A 23347-nucleotide genomic window follows, 5' to 3' on the forward strand; every position below is an offset into this window, starting at 1 on the left:
ACTGCCTCTGTAGTCTCCTGGGGGTTGTAGTTCACCACACCTCTGTAGGGCATACACCAGTGTTTCCCAACCAGGATGCCTGCAGGTGTTGCAAAACTCCAACTCCCAGCATGCCCTGACAGCCTTTGGGCATGCTAGGAGTTGTAGTTTTGCAACAGCTGGAGGCACACTGGTTGGGAAACACTGGTGTAACATGATGTGTATGCTGAATAGGCTAGAACAGTGTTTCCCAACCAGTGTACCTCCAGCTGTTGAGAATCTACAACTCCCAGCATGCCCAAAGTCTGTCAGGGCATGCTGGGAGTTGTAGTTTTGCAACAGCTGGAGGCACACTGGTTTGTACACACTAGCATACACACAACAGGGACTACAACTCCGAGCATGTGTCATTCAGGTGTGTGTCCCCCCCCTCCCCCTTCACATATAGGGGGAGATTTATCAAAACCTGTGCAGAGGAAAACTTGCCCAGTTGCCCATAGCAACCAATCAGCTTGCTGCTTTCATTTTTATGAAGGCCTGTGAAAAACGAAAGAAGCGATCTGAGTCGCTATGGGCAACTGGGCAAGTTTTCCTCTGCACAGGTTTTGATAAATCTCCCCCATAGAGATCATTCCCAGTATGAGATTTATTCCCCTGCAGTTCATACATCCCCAGCCCGTGCACCTTCTCATCCTCCCCTTAAGATAACACTTATCTTCTCTGTGTTTCTTCTCCTGTGCATACCTGCATCCTTAGAATACAAAGCAGGGGGGAGGGGAGGTAAGGAGCTGTGTACTCAACTGGATGAGATGAGGGGGCGTGGCTTATTCCTCTCATGCAGACAGAGAGAAAAAAAAAACTGTGACATCTTGTCCACAACAGACTCAGAACTGTGGACAACAGTAAAAGAAAACCCTCTGAACTACAGAACTTCCTGCCCAACAAACAGGTATGAAAAACACACACATGCTGCCAAAACATATAACACATGTATATTGCATAAAAAAGAAACTTACAAAGAAGATGCCATATAGTCAAAAAATTAACCACCGGAGTACCCCTTTAAGTGGTTAAACAGGTCAAGTTACATTTTAACTATCCCTTATTTGATAGCCGCTTCACACGTCTTGCATCCATTGAACTTATGAGTTTTTTTTACTTTTTCTGCTTGAATTTGTTTGCAAGATGTCAGAATAGCCTCCCAGAGCTGCTGTTTGGATGTAAACTGCCTCCCACCCTCATAGATCTTTTGCTTGAGGATGTTCCAAAGGTTCTCAATGGGATTGAGGTCAGGGGAGGATGGAGGCCACACCATGACTTTCTCTCCTTTTATCCCCATAGCAGCCATTGATGCAGAGGTATTCTTTGCAGCATGAGATGGTGCATTGTCATGCATGAAGATGATTTTATTATGGAAAGCATAGTTCTTCCTTCTGTACAAGGGAAGAAAGTGGTCCGTCAGAAATTCCATATACTTTGCAGAGGTCATCTTTACACCTACAGGGATCCTAAAGGGGCTGACCAGCTCTCTCCCCATGATTCCGGCTCAAAACCTGACTCCACCACAGCCTTGCTGAAGTCGCAGCCTTGTTGGAACAGGATGGCCGTCCACCGACCATCCACTACTCCATCCATCTGTACCATCCAGGGTTGCACAGCACTCATCAGTGACTGTTTAAAAATTAGTCTTCATGTATTTTTCTGCCCATTTCTGCTTGTGAGCATTGGTTAGTGGTGGCCGAATAGAAGGTTTACGCACAGTTGCAAGACTCTGGAGGACTCTACACCTTGTTGTCCATGGGACTCCAGAGGCACCAGCATCTGTTTCCTGCTATGTAATGGTATTTTAGCAGCTGCTCTCTTGATCTGATGCATGGATCTGGCAGAAATCGTCCTCAATGTATCTCTATCTGCACGAACCCATCTGTGCTCTGAATCAGCCACAAATCTCTGAATAGTGCAATGATCATTCTTAAGTTTTGCTGAAATATGTAATGTTTTCATACCCACCATCCAATGCACCAACTGGCCCGGAGCATCAAAAATGACGCTCCTGGGCCTAGGTAGTGACAGGCTGATATTATTTAGGCTGGGGAGGGCCAGTAACAATGGTCCTTGCCCACCCTGGTAATGTCAGGCTGTTGCTGCTTGGTTGGTATCTGGCTGATACTGAAAAAATGGGGGAACCAGACACTTTTTTTATTTATTTATAAAAAAAAATTAAAAAAAACGCATAGGGTTCCCCCTATTTTCAGTATCAGCCAGATGCCAACAAAGCAGCAACAGCCTGATGTTACCAGGGTGAGCGAGGACCAATGTTATTGGCCCTTCCCAGCTTAAATAATGCCAGCCTGTTACCACCTAGGCCCAGTAGCACCATTTTTGATGCTCTGGGCCTGTTAGTACCAGGTATTTGAAATGAGAAGAAAATAAAAGCAGATCGCAGCAGATCATTATCTGGAGATCTCCTGCGATCTGCATTTATTAACTATACAGGCTGGCGGGACATGCATCTACACTGCGCTGCCCGTCGCCTTCTATATACATTGTCATAATTCATAATCACCGCCGCCGGAACATGGGAGCTCTGATTGGTAAATAGCTATTGACCAATCAGAGCTCCCATCTCCTGGCGGCGAGGATTATGAATTATGGCAACTGTATATAAAAGCCGGTGGGGTGTGCTGTGTAGACGCATGTACCGCCGGCTTTTACAGTTAATAAATGCGGATCGCAGCGGGTCACTCCAGAATGACAGAATGACCCAGTGCGATCTGCACCTCAGCCCCTGGACTACAACTCTAATCATGGGCAGAGTCTGTCCATGATGGGAGTAGTAGTTCTAAAAGTCATGCAGCCGGGGGATGTGCAAGTGCCATCTCTCAGCAGCGCCGCGGACTACAACTACTCCCATCATAGGACAGACTCTGTCTGAGTAGTAGTCCAAGGGCAGAGGGACAGATCTCTGTTCACATTATGTGTTTTGCATAATGGAAACAGAGCCTTTCTGGCAGTGTGTTCCCAAACAGGGAGACTCCAGCTGTTGCGTAGCTACAGCCCCAGCCCCCCCCCCCCCCATGATGGGAGTTGTAGTTTAGCAACAATTGGAGGCTCCCTGTTTAGGAACACGCTGCATTATGTGCACTCTTCCCAGGGGAGAGCGCAAAAAATTTACTAACCCATATTTCTTGTTTTTCGTTTCTTCTCATTTCAGATACCTGAATGTGGAGGACTACGTCAGATTCGGTGGACTGCGACGATGATCAGCGTTTGTTTTTTTATTCCAATAAAAGGGTTAACGAGGACTGTGGGGGAGTGTTGTTTTTAAATAAATAAAAAATTTTCAATGTGTTGTGTTTTTTTATAATTGAATTTTCAGGGTTAGTAGTGGAAGATTTCATATAGACAGAATCCATTACTAAGCTGGGGCTTAGTGTTAGCCCCAAAATCAGCTAACGCTAACCTCTAATTATTACCCCGGTACCCACCGCAAGAGGGGTGCCAGAAAAAAACAGTACCAACAGGCCCAGAGCGTCAAAAATGGTGCTCCTGGGCCTAGGCAGTAACAGGCTGGTTTTATTTAGGCTGGGGAGGGCCAGTAACAATGGTTCTCGCCACCCTGGTAACGTCAGGATGTCGCTGCTTGCTTGGTATCTGGCTGATACTGAAAATAGCGGAAATCCTATGCGTTTTTTTTTATTTTATTTTTTTTTATAAATAAATAAAAGTGTGAGGTTCCCTCATTTTTTCAGTATCAGTCAGATACCAACCAAGCAGCAACAGCCTGACGTTATGAGGGTGAGCAAGGACCATTGTTACTGGCCCTCCCCAGCCTAAATAACACCAGACTGTTACAGCCTAGGCCCAAGAGCGGCATTTTTGATACTCCAGGCCTGTTGGTACCGGCTTTTTCCGGAACCCCTGTGGCGGTGGGTACCGGGTAATTATTGGGGGTTAACGCTAGCTGATTTGGGGGCTAACACTAAGCCCAGGCCTAGTAATAGATTCTGTCTACAGGACTCCTTCCACTACTAAGCCCGAAAATTCAATTATAAAAAACACAATGGAAAAAAAATGTTATAAAAAAAACACTCTCCCACAGCCCTCGTTAACTCTTTTATTGACTTTTTTTTTAAAAACGCTGTTCATCGTCGCAATCCACCAAATCTGACATAGTTCTCCGCATTCACGTATCTAAATTTGAAGAAAAAAAAACATTTGCACAAGATTTATCAAAGGAGTGCACAACCTTAGTAAATGCTGAGCAAGAGTGTAAATTAGACAAGAGTGTAAAGGGGTAGATCTGTGTCTACAATAGACAAATAATGATAAATCTCTCCCATTGCCGCTATTACTCTAATCACCTTTTTCCACTCTAAAAAGGGATTTAACGGCACTTAGAAAGCACCTGTTCTCTGTTCCTCTTCTTTCTTCTACATGCATTGTCTGCACTTTCTCCTGCTGGGAAAATGCACTATGTGAGCAAGAAGAATGGTAAGATACAGAGCTTTTTAAAGCTTATAAGCTTTTAAAGTAATGCATCTGGGTACAAAAACCAGCATACATTGAATGTCCTAGGGGATGTAGAACTGGTCAAGTCCATGGTAGAGAAGGATCTGGGTGTACCTATAGAAACAGCAATGTCAAGCAGCTGCTTCTAAGGCCAACATGATAGTGTCATGTAAAGAGACGTGGACTCATGGAACAAAGACTTAACACTACCACTTTATAAAGCATTGGTGCTGCCTGTCCTGGAACTTCCTGTTTAGTTTTGGGCACCCATTTATAAAAGGTAATTTATGGAGCTGGAAAGGGTACAGAGATGCATTTAGCTATGAGAAAAGATTAAAAGATTAAAGTTTAGTCTTAAAAAGAGATGTTTAAGGGCGGACATGATCAACCTATTTAAGTATATAAATAGGTGGAGCACAAAGAAGGTTTAGTCTCTAGGAGCGACAAGCTTTCATTACCATAAAAACTGTAAATTTATGTAACAGTCTGCCTATGGATACAAACAGAAAGAAGTGGTCCGGCACTGCTGCCCAAACAAAACCGGTCCCAAAACAAAAAGTCAGGAACTGTTCACACAATCCATGCAGTGCCGGGGGTGCAATCCACAAAGCAGACACAGGTATTAAGCAGAACGGTAGAAAACAAAAGGATGCACTCACCCGGGAGTCTTGATAGCAGAAGACTTTATTGATACATCAGTACAGGACACAGGCGGGTAGGCGCAGAGGAGCGACCTCACAGCGATAGGCAGTGTTCTGCGCACAAGGCGCACTTCTTCGGGCTGCTGATCACAGCAGCAGCCCGAAGAAGTGCGCCTTGTGCACAGGAAACAGCCTGTCGCTGCGAGGTCGCTCCTCTGCGCCTACCCGCCTGTTTCCTTTACTGATGTATCAATAAAGTCTTCTGCTATGAAGACTCCCGGGTGAGTGCATCCTTTCGTTTTCTACCATTCTGCTTAGTCTGCCTATGGAATTGGTCACAGAAAGAATGGTTGAGGACTTCAAAACAGGATTAGGTTGATAATTTCTTAGAATCACATGCCATCCCCCTTTATCCACTCGTACCCCTTCCCATCACTTCCTTGTTGAATTTGATGGACATATGTCTTTTCTCAACCATACTAACTATATGTCATTATATCTTAATAGGCGAGTCTCCTTAAGGGTTAATGTCCCTGCCCCTCAACAGTAGGTATGTTTGATATTGCTGCCCTGTTCCCTCTGATGGTGTCTGAGCCTTTGTATAATAGGTTTATATATAAACAAAAAATAAGATTTAGGAAACACATTTTAATATGAATTCATTGTATGACATTCACCCACTACAATATAAATGAAAAATGAAAGTTTATTCATATTTCTATTTCTTAAGTCAGGGATTATTTGGAAATATTACAGAAATAGTAGTTGTTTTTAGATTTAATATGAAACGTCTGATTCCCTTGATCTTGAATACTATATGCAATTTGTACGTAATATACAAAATAACTTAATGTATTCCATTGTTTGTTCCGTTGTTCCCAACCTCTAACCATAGTATTGACTTTTAAAGAGGTTATCCAGGAACAGAAAAAAAGAGCTAATTTCTTTTAAAAACAGCTCCATGTATGTCCCCAGGTTGTGTGTGGTATTAAAACTTCGCTCCATTCACTTCAATGGAACAGAACTGCAGAACCACACCCAACCTTGAGACAGACAGAGAGAAGTTTTTGAAAGAAATTAGCGTTGTCTGTCTATTCCTGGATAACCCCTTTAAAGGAGTTCTGTAGTGAAAAATAATTTATCCCCTATCCGGCAGAGTGCCGTGGTTCGTTCAGGAGATCGTGGGGGGTCCCAGCACTTGGACCCCCGTAATCTTTAACTTATACCCTAATCTTTGCATAGGGGACAAGTTACTTTTCACTGCGCTACTCCTTTAATGTATAGGATAAGGCCTGCATTGAATAACCACCCACATCAATGACAGGTCAAAGTTTAGTTGGGTTTTTCTGTCAGCACAACCCTATATTTCTAAATTTTTCTTCACACTGTAAAAGATCCTAATCACATTAAGATCAGCATGAATGTTACATATTTTTAAACATATACCTAGACATTAGTACATTAAACAGTTGCATTTTTGACAGACTGTAAATCAATTTCAATGTCATGTACATCAAGCTGTTAAAATCAGTAAAAATGTATGTACGTATCATTATGAGGTGTTAAAGACACTGTAGTATTGAATATGTACTATTAGGGGGCTTGAATGCTAACAATAAACTTATGGCTATTGCAGGCCTGTTTAACACACACATAACATTGTCAATACCTTTCTAGCAAAGCAAATAAAACTGTTTCACTTATGTCCAAAGATTTAGTAAAGGAAGAAAATATATTGATCTGACTACTGAATATAAACAAACAAAAAATACCTCTATTAGGGTAAAGGAAAATGTACCATCAATCTACAGTAGCTCATTACTAAGAGAGATATTCATTGCATTGTGATCACTGAGAAAGGACTTTGGAGGGCAGTTAACAATGAACCTAACACATCCACACCGCAAATTAATCTACTAGTTTACATGACACCGTGACAATATCAGTAATTTTAAAACTCACTTGTCTAATTCCTATATACATTTTTTTTATTAAATATAAGTAAAGATTATAGGGGTACTCCGGTTGAAATTATATATTTTTTTTAAATCAGCTGGTGCCAGAAAGTTAAACATTATTTAAAAATCTTATAAAACTTTGTGAGAGAAAAAATGTAGTGACTTTTCCACAGCAACCAATAACAGCTCAGCTAACAAGCTCTGGTAAAGTGAAAGCTGAACTGTGATTGGCTACTGTGGGAAAATCACTTCAGTTTTACTCTCACACAGTTTGATAAATGTGGGCCTTAATCCTTCTAGCATTTATCAGCTGCTGTATACTCCAGAGGAAGTTCTTTTCTTTTTGATTTTCTTTTCTGTCTGACCCCAGTGCACTCTGCTGATACCTCTGTCCAGAGCAGGAGCAAATCCCCATAGCAAACCTATCCTGCTCTGGACAGTACCTGACATGGACAGTGGTGTCAGCAGAGAGCACTGTGATCAGACAGAAGAAAAATTCAAAAAGAAAAGAACTTCCTCTAGAGAAAACAGCAGCTGATAAGTACTGGAAGGATTAAGATTTTTAAATAGAAGTAATTTACAAATCTGTTTAATTTTCGGGAACCAGTTAATTAAAAATGAAACATTTTCAACTGGAGTACCCCTTTATGTTTTAACACTGGGGTTTATAAAATGGTGTTTCCGTGCCCATTCTGGGCACTTTGGTGTTATTTGTTGATTACTGATTTAGTGCTATGGGTCTGGGCTTAAACTGAGACTTTTCTCTTCCATTCCCTCAAAAAAATGCTTGTGTTCAATTCTGTATTCTTCAGAGTATCTTGGTAATGTGATATTTTTATTTTTCATTCAATGTAAATTTTTCCACATTTTAAACTTTACATCTTGATTTTTGTATCACCATTAACAGACACCATCGATGCAGCATTCATAATTTCTTGCTGGTCATCATCTTTCTTTATGCATCTCCTAATAAATATGACAATAGCAAACCCAGGTATTACTAAACTTGGAACTCCAGCCAGAACTACTATCATCGCGTACACCCAGTCAGGATAAAATTGTTCACTTGACTTCGGAAAATCTGCCTGGAAGTTAAGCATATATCAAATTAATAATTTATTTTGTAATCATTTGTTTTTCAATTTACTAATTTATTGCTTAATTACAAAAAAAAAAACACATATATATATATATATATATATATATATATATATATATATATGTATATATACACACTATTTTTGTTCTTAATTTCACCATCCACTAGTAGATTTTATTATAATTTTTTATTCCTAAGCTTTTACATTCCTGAATTTCAGGCAGTTTCAGATTTTTTTAAAATAATTTTGTGTACCCTGAACTGCATGGATTAATATCCCATTATGCAATAGGGTTGTTCACGAATATTCATAATGCAAATTTTTATCGCGAATATCATCACTTCGCGATTTCGTGAATATTTAGAATATAGTGCTATATAATCGTAATGACAAATATTCGTTTTGTTTTTTTTTGGTTTTTTTCACATGCAAATTTTTAAGCAAATTTTCCAGGTGGCTTTTAGCATGGAAAAAAAATGGAACGAACATAGCCAATATGCGAATTTCGTGAACATAGGACTGATAAAGATGACCCTTATGTTTCTGATGACTGATCAATATATTAATACTGATATGCCATTGCTGATGCTGGAAAAAGATATTTGTTAACCCATTTACCCAGCTTGCTATCTGCTCATGACTAAGATAGAGTCCTCGGGATGACGCCAGCAGGACCGAGATAAGGAGTAAAAAGACAAAATATCTGACGGACAGAGAACTCTGGAATTTCCCGGTAGAGGAACTTCTGCCAAGAAATGAATGGATGCTAGATATGCTAATATATACGGACGCAATAATCAAACAACTAATCAAAATGTAACATGATGATTTTTACGTAATAACTAAACCTCCTCTTTTATCCAAATGTAAAAACTAAATGTTTTGATTAAACATAACTCACTCTGGAAACTCTTATGTGAGCTCCTCGGGAACAGCTCTGAGTTTTTCTGCTGAAAAAGAGTTTATACCAACTTCTTGTCTGATGTATATTTCTTGTGTCGACAATCACCAGTATACATCAGCAGTCAATCACATTTGAAAGCCTCACCTCAAGCCATCCTTGACAGGACGAATAATCGTCAATATATTCGCGAAATATCGATAATTCGAATATGGCCCCTGCACTATTATGCAACACAATACAATAATTTTTACTGTATCATATGAAAGACTTCCTGGTAAGATACTTACATATTTGGGATCCCAAGTTTTGTATGAAGGTTTCTCTGTAACTTGAACAACAAAATAGAATAGGAATATTGCAAGCATAATCAGAGGACTGATAACTCTCCAAGTGGCTTGCCAGAAGATGTTTGGTTTATGACCAATCATAAATTTGATGTCTCTGTTAAACCTAAAAATTTAAAAAAGAATAATGAATAGCAGAATTTATTTTACGGTATGGTTTGGCTTGTTGGCTGGCTAGAAATATTGAAATATTAGAAATATGTTACATTGCTTTATGAAAATGTTTTGTGTATACATTCGTCAATAACATACCTGTCTATTCCATATATATAAACTACTGAAAACATCTCACAAAAAGCTATTATCAACAATGGTACAGATCCAGCAAAATCATCAAACAGAGCCAGCCAATAGTTCCCAGACTCCAACACAAATATAAGTGCAATCAAGAATGAAACCGCACATATCATTCCTGAAAAAAAAAGGGGGAAAAACATCTGTTTAGTATGTCTTTTTATAATGATTTAGCTTTTCAAATTCCCCTCACCTTCTTATTTTTATCCACAACTCCTGTCCCATTAATGCACAGTAATAGAACAGCAGTTTGCAGAACAACCCGTTTACTGAGAACAATTAGTACAATTATGCAGTTCGGGCATAAGAGATCAAAGGTGAATAATGGAAGGTCACTGGAATATGTCATACCTTCATGTTCCGTGTGGGTCCAACTGCTGGGACCCTCACAACAATTAGAACTAGTGTGATCTGCTCTCAACTTTAGATATTTATTGTTTTTCCAATCCACTTCTGACCAATGTTATGCCTCTACTACTAATAAGCTATTCTCCTGAATTATTGGGTATTGCAGTGTGCAGAAATGTTGTTTTTGGGTTCAGTGAAGATCCTAGCAGTCTTACCCTCATTGATCATTAGGTTATAGGAAAAAAAAAAAAAATAATAACATTCTGCCACTGATTAATAGATCTTCCCCTGTGTTTGGGTATATGGAGAAATCTATCTATCAAGGGTGACGAGACAGGCAGAATACAGTGGGGATCAATGACTTGTGGTTCGGCAGCATAAAGGGGTTACTAGGTTCCCTTTGAATAGTCCTTTTTAAAAACTCCATTCAATAGCATCAGGTCTCAACAGACCCAGACCAAAAATGTGAAACATTTGAACAAATACTTACAGTCCAGTTATCAGAGCTCTATCTTATAACAAGCTTAGCACCTGTTGGGTAACCCTCTAATTATACAATGAAGCTTTACATGCTGAAATCATCCTCTCAGTAAACCCTAATCTCTTTACACTGTGTATATATATATATATATATATATATATATATATATATATATTTGAAAAAATCCAAATAGAAGCAGCACATCAAGTAGAATCAAGTGAGAATCAGGTCAGTATGGGGTGCTCGCATAATTGGAGCCTGAGTCTACCGGTTCCTCAATCCAAATAGGTGAAAAAGAATGCAGCACACCACTGTTGCAGTCAAAACAAATAGATTTATTCCATAGCGTGCAGAGGACTACGTTTCACCGGTCTGAGCCGGTGTGAGACCGGTGAAACGTAGTCCTCTGCACGCTGTGGAATAAATCTATTTGTTTTGACTGCAACAGTGGTGTGCTGCATTCTATTTCACCAATATATATATTAAGGTTTAGTTACCCGTGGCAGATTTATACAAAAAATTTCAGATCATATGCAATGAGGGAGGGTGTGGCCTAAATAAATTAACACCTATATTATGGTGTGCATAATTATTAGGCAGCTTCTTTTCCGCAGGCAACATGGGCCAAAAAAAGAGATTTAACTGAAAAAAAATTGAAAAAAGTTTTTCAGAGGTATGTAGCACTCTTGAATTTGGTAAAATGTGGTCAGCAAAACAAGTGTCAGAGGTTCTGTGGGGTGGTCTGTATTATGTTCTATATTTTTGCTGATTGCACAGGTCCTTTATTATTTTCCTTTGTCATTTTTTGTGTAGGTATATTTCTATCCATGGTGCTATGATTTTAGTGTATAGCTTTTCTTTGCACTTTTTGGATTGGGACTTTCTATAGCTTTATTTACTAACAGATTTTTTTTACATTTTTTTATTATCATCATGATGTATTTTAATAAAACTGCTTTTAAGATGATATATTTTTGTGTGATCACAAATTTGGCTATATCTGCATCACAGGACCAATACGGCTACTTCAAACTATAATACAATCTGCCTAAGGCAAACTGTACTAATGAAGCGCTGATATTGCTGTACAATGCTATGTGCAAAATGTTCCAAAAAAATCTAAATAACATAATGTGAACATAAAAAATACCAAACACCAGAATTGTCAGATTTTTGGTCACATCATATATCAGAAGAAAAAGTGATCAGAGAGTTTTATCAAAACAAAAATGGTAGCAATAATGAATGCAGGTCATGGTGCAAAAAAATAACCCTTATACAACACATATATGGGGTATGTAATAGGGGATAGAATAGGGCAATTTTCAGCATACTTAGAATAAAAAGTAGTCAAATAAAAAATATATATATAAATTGAGTATTGCAATTGTATTGACCCACAAAATATAGATACTGTGGCTCACTCCAAGTAGATTTTGTCACATGGATGGTGCACCAGAATTTCCGACAAAAATTCCTAGAAACTCTACTAACTCTCCACTTTACTCAGAAAACCTGATAAAGGAGTGTGGCCAGTGGGGAAGGGGTGTGTCCACTGAAATGGGTGTGTCCCCAACTGTTACCAATATATTTACTTATGTTCCCACATAAAATGTAGTGGATTTGAACTTTGAAAAACCCAACAGCTCAAAGCAGGTCTAAATAAAAAAGCAAAACATAGGGAAAAGTACAAAACGTAGGGGAAATTAGTAAATATCATGGAAAAATACCTGACGGGTAAAAAACCAACAAAGAAAACTACACTCCACTCTATGTAAAGGAGGGTCAATGTGTCACTTTAACCGTAAAGTGCACTGCATAACAATTAAACCCCCCAAAAGTTGCACAATTGCATTTTTTTCTTCCCAAATTCACTCAACAAAACAATTTTTTTTTTCATTGTGCCAGACATTTTTATGGTAAGATTAAAGGTGCCCTTGCAAAGAACAATTGGTTATACAAAAATTAAGCTCTCATATGGCTTTTTTTTTTTAAATCCACTGTTGCCAGAAAGTTAAACAGATTTGTAAATTACTTAATCCTTCCAGTACTTATCAGATGCTGTATGCTCCAGAGAAAGTTCTTTTCTTTTTGAATTCCCTTTCTGTCTGACCACAATGCTCTCTGCAGACACCTGTCTGGAGCAGGATAGGTTTGTTATGGGGATTTGCTCCTACTCTGGACAGCTCCTAACATTTACAGAGGTATCAGAGAGCAGTTTTGTCAGACAGAAAGGAAATTCAAAAAGAAAAGAACATACAGAAGCTGGATTAAGATTAAGATTATTAAATTAAGAAGGATTAAGATTATTAAATAATTTACAAATCTGTTTAACTTTCTTGTACCAGTTGATTTAAAAAAAATGTTTTCCAGTGGAGTACCCCTTTAACCCCTTAAGGACACATGACGTACTGGAACGTCATGTGTCCACTCCCGATCTATAATGCGGGGCCACGCCGTGGCCCCGCGTCATAGCGGGTCGGGCCCAGCCTCTAACAATGGCCGGGACCCGTGGCTAATAGCGGGCGGCATTGATCGCTGTGCCGCGCGCTACTAACCCTTTAGACACGGCGTTCAAAATTGAACGCCGCGTCTAAAGTGAAACTGAAAGCATGTCAGTTAGCTCAGTGGGCTGTTCAGGATAGCCGCGGCGAAATCACGGCATCCCGAACAGCTTACAGGACAGCGGGAGGGCCCCTACCTGCCTCCTCGCTCTCCGATCACCGAATGACTGCTCAGTGCCTGAGATACAGGCATGAGCAGTCAAGCGGCAGAATCATCGATCACTGGTTTCCTATGAGAAACCAGTGATCAATGTAAAAGATCAGTGTGTGCAGTGTTATAGGTCCCTATGGGAGCTATAACACTGCAAAAAAAAAAGTGAGAAAAAAAGTGAATAAACATCATTTAACACCGCCCCTATTAAAAGTTTGAATCACCCCCCTTTTCCCATAAAAAAACACAGTGTAAATAAAAATAAACATATATGGTATCGCCGCATGTGGAAATGTCCGAATTATAAATATATATCGCTAATTAAACTGCACGGTCAATGGCGTGCGCGCAAAAAATTCCAAAGTCCAAAATAGTGCATTTTTGGTCACTTTTTATATCATGAAAAAATGAATAAAAAGCGATCAATAAGTCCTATCAATGCAAAAATGGTACCGTGAAAAACTTCAGATCACGGCGCAAAAAATGAGCCCTCATACCGCCCCATACACGGAAAAATAAAAAAAGTTATAGGGGTCAGAAATGACAATTTTAAACGTATTCATTTTCCAGAAGTACGACAAAATCAAACCTATACAAGTAGGGTATCATTTTAATCGTATGGACCTACAGAATAAAATCAGGTGTCATTTTTACCGAAAAATGTACTACGTAGAAACGGAAGCCCCCAAAAGTTACAAAATGGCGGGTTTTTTTCAATTTTGTCTCACAATGATTTTTTTTTCCGTTTCACCGTAGATATTTGGGCACAATGACTGACGTCATTACAAAGTAGAATTGGTAGCACAAAAAATAAGCCATAATATGGATTTTTAGGTGCAAAATTGAAAGAGTTATGATTTTTTAAAGGCAAGGAGCAAAAAATGAAAATGCATAAACAGAAAAAACCCCAGTCCTTAAGGGGTTAAAGAGTTATGTCACTTTAAAGGCCAACTCATTAATACCAAAACAAGCTGGGTTAAAAGGGTACTTCCGTGGAAATACTTTTTTTTTTCAAATTTACTGATGCCAGAAAGTTGAACAGATTTGTAAATTACTTCTATTAAGAAAATGTTAATCCTTCCAGTAGTTATCCGGTGCTGTATGCTGTGTGAATTTTTTTTTGGGGTGATACCAATCACTCACAGCTCAGCTTTCATATGTTAACAAAAACTCTGGTAAAATGAAAGTGGAGCTGTGGTTGGTTGCTATGATAAAAATCTGACAGTTTTGGTTTAAGGCAGATTGAAAAATCCGGGCCAGTGTTTTTGAGAAAAAACACAATGTTGTGTTCTATAGTGCATTTTTTTGTTGTTTTTCTTTAATCCTTTGGTGTTCTAGGTATGGCATTTTTTCTAGAATTCTTCAGAAAAAACACACACATTATATATGTATCAATACAAAAGATTCTATCACAAACAATGCTATGAAAACTTCCAATTAATTTGTTTTTCTGCTTTTGTTTTTGCTTGTAAAAAAAACTGTATGCCCCAGGGGTACTTTTATAAGTTTTTAATCCCTTCACGCCCAGGCCTGTTTTGACGTTAAAGGGGTACTTTTTTTTAAATCAACTGATGCCAGAAAGTTAAACATATTTGTAAACTACTTCTATTTAAAAATCTTAATCCTTCCAGTACTTATCAACTTCTGTATGTTCTACAGGAAGTTCTCTTCTTTTTTAATTTCCTTTCTGTCTGACCACAATGCTCTCTGCTGACACCTCTGTCCATGTCAGGACCTGTCCAGAGCAGAATAGGTTTGCTATGGGGATTTGATCCTACTCTGGACAGTTCCTAAAATGGACAGAGGTGTCAGCAGAGAGCTCTATGGTCAGACAGAAAGAAAATTCAAAAAGAAAATAACTTCCTGTGGAGCATATAGCAGCTGATAAGTACTGTAAGGATTAAGATTTTCAAATAGAAGTAATTTACAAATCTGTTTAACTTTCTGGCACCAATTAAAAAAAATGTTTTCCAGCGGAGTACCCCTTTAATGACCAAGGCCATTTTTCAAATCTAATGTGTCTGAATGCTTTTACTTATCAAATCAATTTTTCTGAGGTAGTTTTTTTTGTGAAATATTGTACTTTATATTAGTGGTAAATTTTGGGTTTTTTACATTCTGCTTTTTTGTGTGAATAACTCCCAAATTTCATGACATTTTCTGCTTGTAAGAAAAATAGCCATGCCACATAAATTAGTGATTACTTCACATCTATAACATGTCAACTTTATGTTGGCACATTTGTTAAACGTCCTTTTACTTTTTTACTACGTTAGCAGGTTCTTTAGTTTAGCAGCAATTTTATAGACCACTCAAATTATTCCGAATCACATGAAATGAAAGCTAAGCAGAATTTTAAGAAATGATTGGCTATGTAACGTATTGGGCCTAAGCACTAGGAACTATCGGTTGAGTGGTACATATTGACCGCCAGCATCAGGAAGTGGAGCATAGTGGAAACAACCCCTTTAACAAGCTTTTAGAAATGGTCAGGGCAAAGTCTAACAATAACCCTTTTTAACTTATTCACGCCTGTGCTACATGTATCAATTTCATATGTCTCTATATAAGAGCACTAATAATTGGAAATAGAATAATACCTGTGACAGCTTCTTTTGGCCATGATTTTGGTATTAATTTCAAATCCATTAATGGCACTAATACCCCTTCCATATTACCAAACATGGAAGAAAGCCCCAAGCAGAAGAGCATTATAAAGAACAAAACAGACCAGAGAGGGGACACTGGCATTTTTGTAATGGCCTCGGTGAATACAATAAAAGCCAATCCTGTTCCTTCAACGCCCTGTAGAGGGAAACACATTAAAAATAGTAAATGTACCTTGAAACATACAATTCATAGCATGTTATTTATCTATCTATCTGTCTATCTACAGTATCTCACATAAGTGTGAGTACACCCCTCACATTTTTACTTTTGCTTTTTTATTATTTAATTAGGCTGCTGCAAGGGTCCTGTGGTAGACCTCTTGTTTAAACAAATAAAATACTTTTTAGTCAAATTAGCTACTGGACACATATTTTAATCTTATTTTCTGTCTTCTATCTATCCTGATGTTTACATACCTCTGTTTTAGGTTATATGACCTTCAATCTATATAAAACAAAATTGGGGTACAGGCATCAACAGTAACCTCAGGTACATTTTTTTTCTGCAATAGTGTGATACACGAATATTTTTATCTTGTACCCCTCCCATTTTTGTTATTATTTTATTATATCTTTTTATGTGACAACACTGAAGAAATTTTGGTAATTTTATGTGACAACACTGAAGAAAGTACGCAGCATGTATAACAGTGTTTAATTTTGCTGTCTCCTCAAAATAACTCAACACATAGCCAGTTGTTGTCTTTGGCAACAAAAGTGAGCACACCCTCTAAGTGGAAATTTCAAATGAGGCCAAATTAGCAATTTAATCTTTATGGTGTCATGTAACTTATTAATGATACAAGGTGAATAGGGAGCAGGTTTCTTAAATTTAGTGTTATCACTCTCACACTCTCTAAGGCTCCTTTCACACTATGAAAAGGACCCGTTATATAACACCCGTTACTAAATCGCGGGCGATCGCCGGGTAAAATGGCCATTAGAAAAGCCCTAACTTACGTTAGTAAAACCCATTATAGTCTATGGCATTGTTCTAATACACGTTTTAACCTGTTCTCGCCCGTCATTCAAAACGCACGTTACTTTGGGATGGGAGATAATAGCGAGAGAAACAGTGCATGCAATCGCCCGCGATTTTTTAACCGGTGTTATATAACGGGTTCTTTTCATAGTGTGATAGGAGCCTAATACTGGTCAATGGAAGTCCAACATGGCACTTAATGGAAAATAACTCTCTGAGAATCGAAAAAAGGAATTGTTGCTCTACATAAAGATGGCCGTGGCTATAAGAAGATTGCCAAGACCCTGAAAATGAGCTGTAGCATGGTGGGCAAGACCATACAGTGTTTTAAAGGACAGCTTCCAATCAACAAAGGCCTTGCCATGGTGGACTAAAGAAGAGACAGGACCCGGTGCTATTCAGCAGCTGCCGCTGGTCACTGTTCTAAAGAGGCCATGGCCCGAGCTGCTGAACAGACAGCAGGCGCCACGGCCACTCTAACTCATTGATCAGTAGAATTTGTTAGAGACAGGATGACTGCATTCCATGCTGCAGTGTGACTGCCATGCCCCTTATCCTATATTCCATGGCCTGACCTTCTGTAGCTTTGCCCCCAACATTGCATAGCTTCCTCTCCGACCTTTTGTAGCCCCACCCTCTGACCTCAGACATCCATATGCTGCTCTACACTGGAGGTATTCAAATGAAGAGCCATCTTTTCCTAGGATCCTGGCACCCATGAGCTGCCCCCAGGCTGGTAAGGCAGTATGGTGTTCTGGTACCGTACCTTGTACCGTACCTTGTGTGCTAAGTCCCCAAAGTCAGAGTTCCTATGTACCGGTAGGATCCTCCTAGTGGGATAACCCCTTGTCTCCTCTTCCTTCTTTAATTTTTTGTTGTTTAATGTATATAATTTATATAATTAATGTATATGTATAGTACTTCCAGGACCTTAGGTCACATAATCACTATGTCTAATGTTAAGTTAAGCTTAAGGACCTTCCAGGGCACGTGATGTGGTCACATGATGTACAATAATGCTTTGTGAAAGGACTGACAGCTGGTGGGAACCAATAAGCTCTAAGCCTGCCCCTCTCCATATAGGGTCGCTGTAACCAAACTCTCGCTCTCTTTTCCCCGGAATATGACAGCGAGCGGAGCTCAGCACAAATCTAAAGACCGAACTAGGCCTGAAGCCTACCAATTCAGCAGCTTACTAAACATGAGTCTACCAAATCTAAATCCTGTTAATCCTGCATGACTGCTGGACCTAAATCATTCCCCTAAATTCAGCGGAACAGCGTTATCCCAGACTCAGAGCTTATATACTACAAGGTCCCAACCAACTGTGAGGAACTTACAGACTACTCTGTTGTATAGACTGTTTGCCGTTATCAACCTGCATAAAAGCTACAGTTTACTAAACCTCCAGTTGTGGACAATCCTTTATTCCTCCCTATCGTTCCTGGGACGGGTGGCGGTAGGATATATATCTATAGAGGAAGAACCCGCACCCTGGCATCACGACAGTTACACCACCTGCACAGCTACATCACTGCACAGCTATACCACCTACACCTTACACCCCCAAGCTACCACAGAAGTTTAAACACTATGTGGGGCAGTGTTTCCCAACCAGGGTGTCTCCAGCTGTTTGCAAAACTAAACTTCCAGCATGCTCGCAAAGCCCTCGGGTGTCCAGGCATGCTGGAAGTTGTAGTTTTGCAGCAGCTGAAGGCACCCTGGTTGGGAAACATAGGTGATAAGCATAGGGGCTGATGTGACCAACTAGGGCTATTAATAATCTACATAGATATATGAAATTTAGCACATAGTAATAATACAGGAGATTCCTAGAACTGGGGGTTCATTTCAGACCCTATGCTTGTCACCACAGATATAGGACCTCTATATAAAAGTGTTATGTCTTTAAGAAAAGTTGACATGTGATTAACCTGTTGTCATGTGATTGTAACCCAGTGAGGTATCAGTGACCATGTGACCTAAGGGTGACCTATGGGACTCCTCAGAGTCTCTCCCATATAAGCCATGGGTGGAGCCTCTGCTCTCTCTCTCTTTTATGCTGAGTTGCAGTGAGGTCAAGTCCTGCTAGAGTGTGTCTGGAGTCCAGAGGAGGCCTAAAGTCAGTCAAGCAGCCTCGGATTCTCAAGTTCATTGCCCCACAAGTCAGGTCAAAGCTTGGTAAGCTACAGAAGTGGTGTGGTCAGTCATAGTCTGTCATAGTCACATCAGTCCAAGTCATCCTGTCTCAAGTCAGCTTGGCCTGCATCCAAATTGTCCAAGTCCACTATAAGTCCCAGCAACCCTAAGGTTTCTGAAGTCGCTGGTCACCTCCGTGGGCCTAGCCAAGTTGTAAAGACTGTTACACCTGTCTGACTCAGTAAAGCTGCCCTTGTTCCGTAACTTGGCATCAGAGTCATTATTTGCCCCCGTGCATAGCATAGGATTCAGCTGTATTCCTTCTGGTGGTGTAGAGGATAAACCACGCCCTGGCACAATGAACACAAGGGTTTAATGCCATCTGCCCCTACAGTAATTCCATCTGCCCTTATCACACCCTCACCACAACTTTTGGAATCCTACGAACAGGATACGGGTGCACGCCTTATGCCTAAAGTACCCCCCCCCCCCAGTCTGAACTGTGTCCAGTATTGCAGAGTAAAACGCACGTGTGACAAAAATTGCGGACTATAACGGACTAATATGGATATTAGAAAATCCCATAGACTATAATGAGGTTTTCTAACGGACATATAGGATTTTGTTACTGCTGTTTTCAGCTGATTTTCACACGGATCTTCCTACGGATGTTTAAAGACGGAGGGTTTTGTAGTGTGAAAGAAGCCTAAAAGTTATTGTAGAAGGTGTACTTTTTGAGGCTTTAATAGATACAGGGTCACAAGTGTCTACCATACCTAAAAGTGTTTTTTTTTAATCAATATTGAGATGCTAGTTTATTGTGTGAGCCTGATGATGCTAATTTCAGAGTAGTTGCAGGTAATGGGCAACCAGTCCCCAGACATAGATACTAGGAGCATACGATTCAATTGGGAGAGCATGTACTTACCGGGCAGGAAGTGATTTTAACCAATGTGTCAGAAAAGGGGTCTGCTGAGTTTATATTGGGGATGAACATTATGAAATTTTTTTTGCTGATATATTAGATGCCTTACATGCCTCTCTTCCCCATATGTCCCCTTCAGGCCAGTGGGCTGTGCAGCACCACTTGAAAGTTCTACAGGCGGAGCAGAAGTTTGCCAACAAGCAAGGTGAAATCTGAGTACGAATTCAAGATATCTGGTCCGTGACCTTACAACCCAACACGGAAACCATCATCTGGTGTCGTGCACGTCCCGGAATCAAGAATAGGGACTATCAGGCCCAGCTGGAATCTATGCAATTAGAAGATCACCCTCTTGTCCGAGCTGCGAGAAGCCTTGTCACTGATACCAATGGGAGAGTCCGGTGCGGTGGGTAAACTTGTCTGATTCTGCTACTGTCTTATCCAAATACACTCCAGTAGCTCAGTTGTACCTCCTAGAGTCGAAGGACATTGTGACAGTACGTCTGATGGCCCGACAGCGTGCAGCTCAAGTGGCCAAAGGATCCAGTGCAAGCCCTTCAGAGCCCTGGTGGGCGCAACTCCAGGTGGGAGACAACACTATCCCAAGGGACCAAGTCAATGGAGTCATCAATGTCTCAAAAAGGTACCATGAGGCTTTCAGCAAATACCTGACAGACTATGGGCATACTTCCATGATCCAGCATCAAATCCTCACAGGCAACAGTCTGCCTATCAAGGAAAGGTACCGCTTGGTCGCGCCAGGCATGTACCAGACTGTCAAGAAAATGCTGGCTGACATGAAAGAGGCAGACGTGATCCAAGAGTCAGAGCCCCTGGGCGGCGCCACTTGTCCTGGTCAAGAAGAAAGAGGGAACTGTAATGTCCGTTTATTCGTTTTTGTATTTTTCTGTTCAAGTGTGTATTCCCACACTATTGACACACAGTTTTCTATTTTCCCTGGATAGGGAGTGGTTAATGCTCTGAACGAATGAGAACTCGGGTGTGTCTAGAAATCTCCAGCTCTGTCTAGCTTCTGCCCTGGTGATGGACAACCTGTCTTCCTGCTTACATGCCTGACATGCTGTTATGAAGCTGTTGTCGAAACACTCTGCTTTGTTTGAGCCTTAAATCTACCATGTTTGCCTTAGCATGTACTTTGTAATCATCTTTGTGATGTTCTGGGTTTTAGCCATGGTTATGTAGCACGCTCATAGTAGATTTTAATCTGTGTTTGATTAGTCACTTTTTAGGATTTGTACGTCCTTTCTGCTGGTAGCTGAAATACACTGTTTTCTCCTTAATCCGTTTTCTGTGTTTCTGTACCAAGATAGCCCTGTTACCTGTCCATAGGGAACCCCAGGGAATTGAGAATTAGTACAAGAGATCTCCATGTTCCATGTGGACTCTGGGAGATTGCGTTCTAGTATCAAGACATTCCTGTGTCTTCTGGTGGTTCTGGGGGACCGGCGCCCAGTTGTCGATCCATCATTTAGGATGAATAGGCAAGTAGGCAGGGAGAGTGTTTGTAGGGTCACTTGTCCTTGGGTCGGCCGCTTACTTCTCCGTGCACGGCCTGGCCTACCCCGCGCACGGTGAAAGATGTCAGGAGTTTCCTGGGATTTGCTGGCTACTACCGCCGCTTCATCCCACACTTCGCCCAGCTTGCTTAAACCCTCACAGCTCTCCTATGAGGTGCGGCGAAGGAGAATTATAATGGAAGACTATTGATTAGGTCGAAGAGCAAGAGACAGCGTTCCGAGCTCTTAAACATTTGTTGACAGAACCACCAATCCTGGCATATCGAGACTACAGTCAGCCAATCCGGTTATAAACTGATGCCAGTTTTGAAGGTCTTGTCCTGTCCCAAGTCCAGGATGGACAAGAGTGAGTTATTGCTTATGCCAGTCATAACCTGCGAGGAGCAGAGATGCTTATTACAACTCATTCAAATTGGAACTTCTCACCCTGCTCTGGGTCTTGACCGAAAAGTTCAAAGACTATTTGGCCGCCACATCATTCACTGTCTACACGGATAATAACCCATTGGCCCACCTGAACACTGCCAAGTTGGGTGCCATTGAATAGTGATGGGCTTCAAGATTGGCCAATTACAGCTTCATTATCAAGTACAGAAGCGGCAAGTCAAACGTCAATGCCGATGTACTATTTCGAATGACTACAGGCGAAGAACCACCTGTCGAAGACGTGTGGGAAGATGTGGAGATGCCCCCATTTTATCAATGGTTTGTGAACCAGAATGTTGTGACCACCCTGTTTGATGGTGAACCCAGGTCCTAAAAGAATAAAAAAAAAGACCTGTACACCTGGAAGACTCTTCAAGATGAAAGTCGAGTCATGGGGGATCTGTTGGATTACCTTCGGACGAAAAAAGTACCAACCCGTCTACACTAGGCCCAGTGTGACTATGAGCTGAAACGTCTGTGGCGACAGAGGAAGCGACTGTTGTACTAAAATTCCTTGGATCCGGTCTCTGGTGATCGACTTCATCAGATTCTGGTTCCCCGAAGAGATGCGGTGATGGTCCTCAACGCATACCATGACCAGTCGGGACACTTTGGAGTCCACAAGACCAACGCTACTGTCAGGTGAAGATTCTATTGGATCGGAATGCGGTTGACATTGAGAAATGGTGCAGTGAGTGTGCAGTCTGCAATGTCACCAAGAATGTGCACAAGGATCCAGAGTGAAAGGCCCAACCAGTTGGTCACGCTAGATAATGTCAAACTGTCTCCTACCCGGTATACTTATGCTCTCACCATGGTGGATCATTACTCCAAATAGGTGGTCATAGTACCCGTCAAAGATCTCACAGCCAAGACAGTGGCCCATTTCGGCTACAGGTCCCAATCCACAACTCTCCACAAGCCTCCCTTGAGTGGGTCTCTGACCATCAGAGAAGGATCCAAGAAGCCAAAATAAATATCAGTAAAAAAATGGGCGAGGCCCAACAGAGGCAGCAAGAAGACTACAATCAACATGCCTCCTCCAAACCACTTCAATTGGGTGATAAATTCTGGCTACAAAAGTTCCCAAGGACTAACAAACTGGATTCCATCTGGGAGACAGAAACCTATACGGTGACGGCCATACCTTATCCTGAGTCTGATGTATTGTGGGTATGAGGCACAAGTTGTCCAATGGAATCGTATCAAGCTTTGTCTCAAAGAGGATTTACCCTTGCTGCCAGCACCGCCTCTTCCAGATGTCAGGCCTGTGAGGGAGTACGTTCCTGGCAAGAGGATCAACCCATCTATGGATTTCCCCATATTTTCTCCAAACCAGCCAGCAATCTTCTGTGTGTGTCTCCAACCTCAGGACTAGTTCAACCCACGTTA

General features: G+C 40.7%; 1 protein-coding gene across 8 annotated transcripts in view; it reads right to left on the bottom strand.

Moving 5' to 3' along the window:
- Positions 1-7445: 7445 nt before the first annotated feature.
- The window catches only part of SLC6A19 (solute carrier family 6 member 19), a 283454-nt gene continuing 267552 nt past the window's right edge, over positions 7446-23347 (bottom strand). For all 8 annotated transcript variants that reach the window (XM_056520183.1, XM_056520177.1, XM_056520176.1 and 5 more), the window contains 4 exons: positions 15877-16081; positions 9691-9850; positions 9382-9544; positions 7446-8175 (listed from right to left, as the gene is read on the bottom strand). In XM_056520183.1, the coding sequence (XP_056376158.1) occupies positions 7966-8175; positions 9382-9544; positions 9691-9850; positions 15877-16081 (738 nt within the window). In that variant the 3' untranslated portion in view covers positions 7446-7965. The remainder of the gene's footprint in view (positions 8176-9381; positions 9545-9690; positions 9851-15876; positions 16082-23347) is intronic.

The sequence above is a fragment of the Hyla sarda genome, chromosome 5, assembly GCF_029499605.1.
Source record: "Hyla sarda isolate aHylSar1 chromosome 5, aHylSar1.hap1, whole genome shotgun sequence".
In the NCBI taxonomy this organism is placed as follows: domain Eukaryota; kingdom Metazoa; phylum Chordata; class Amphibia; order Anura; family Hylidae; genus Hyla; species Hyla sarda.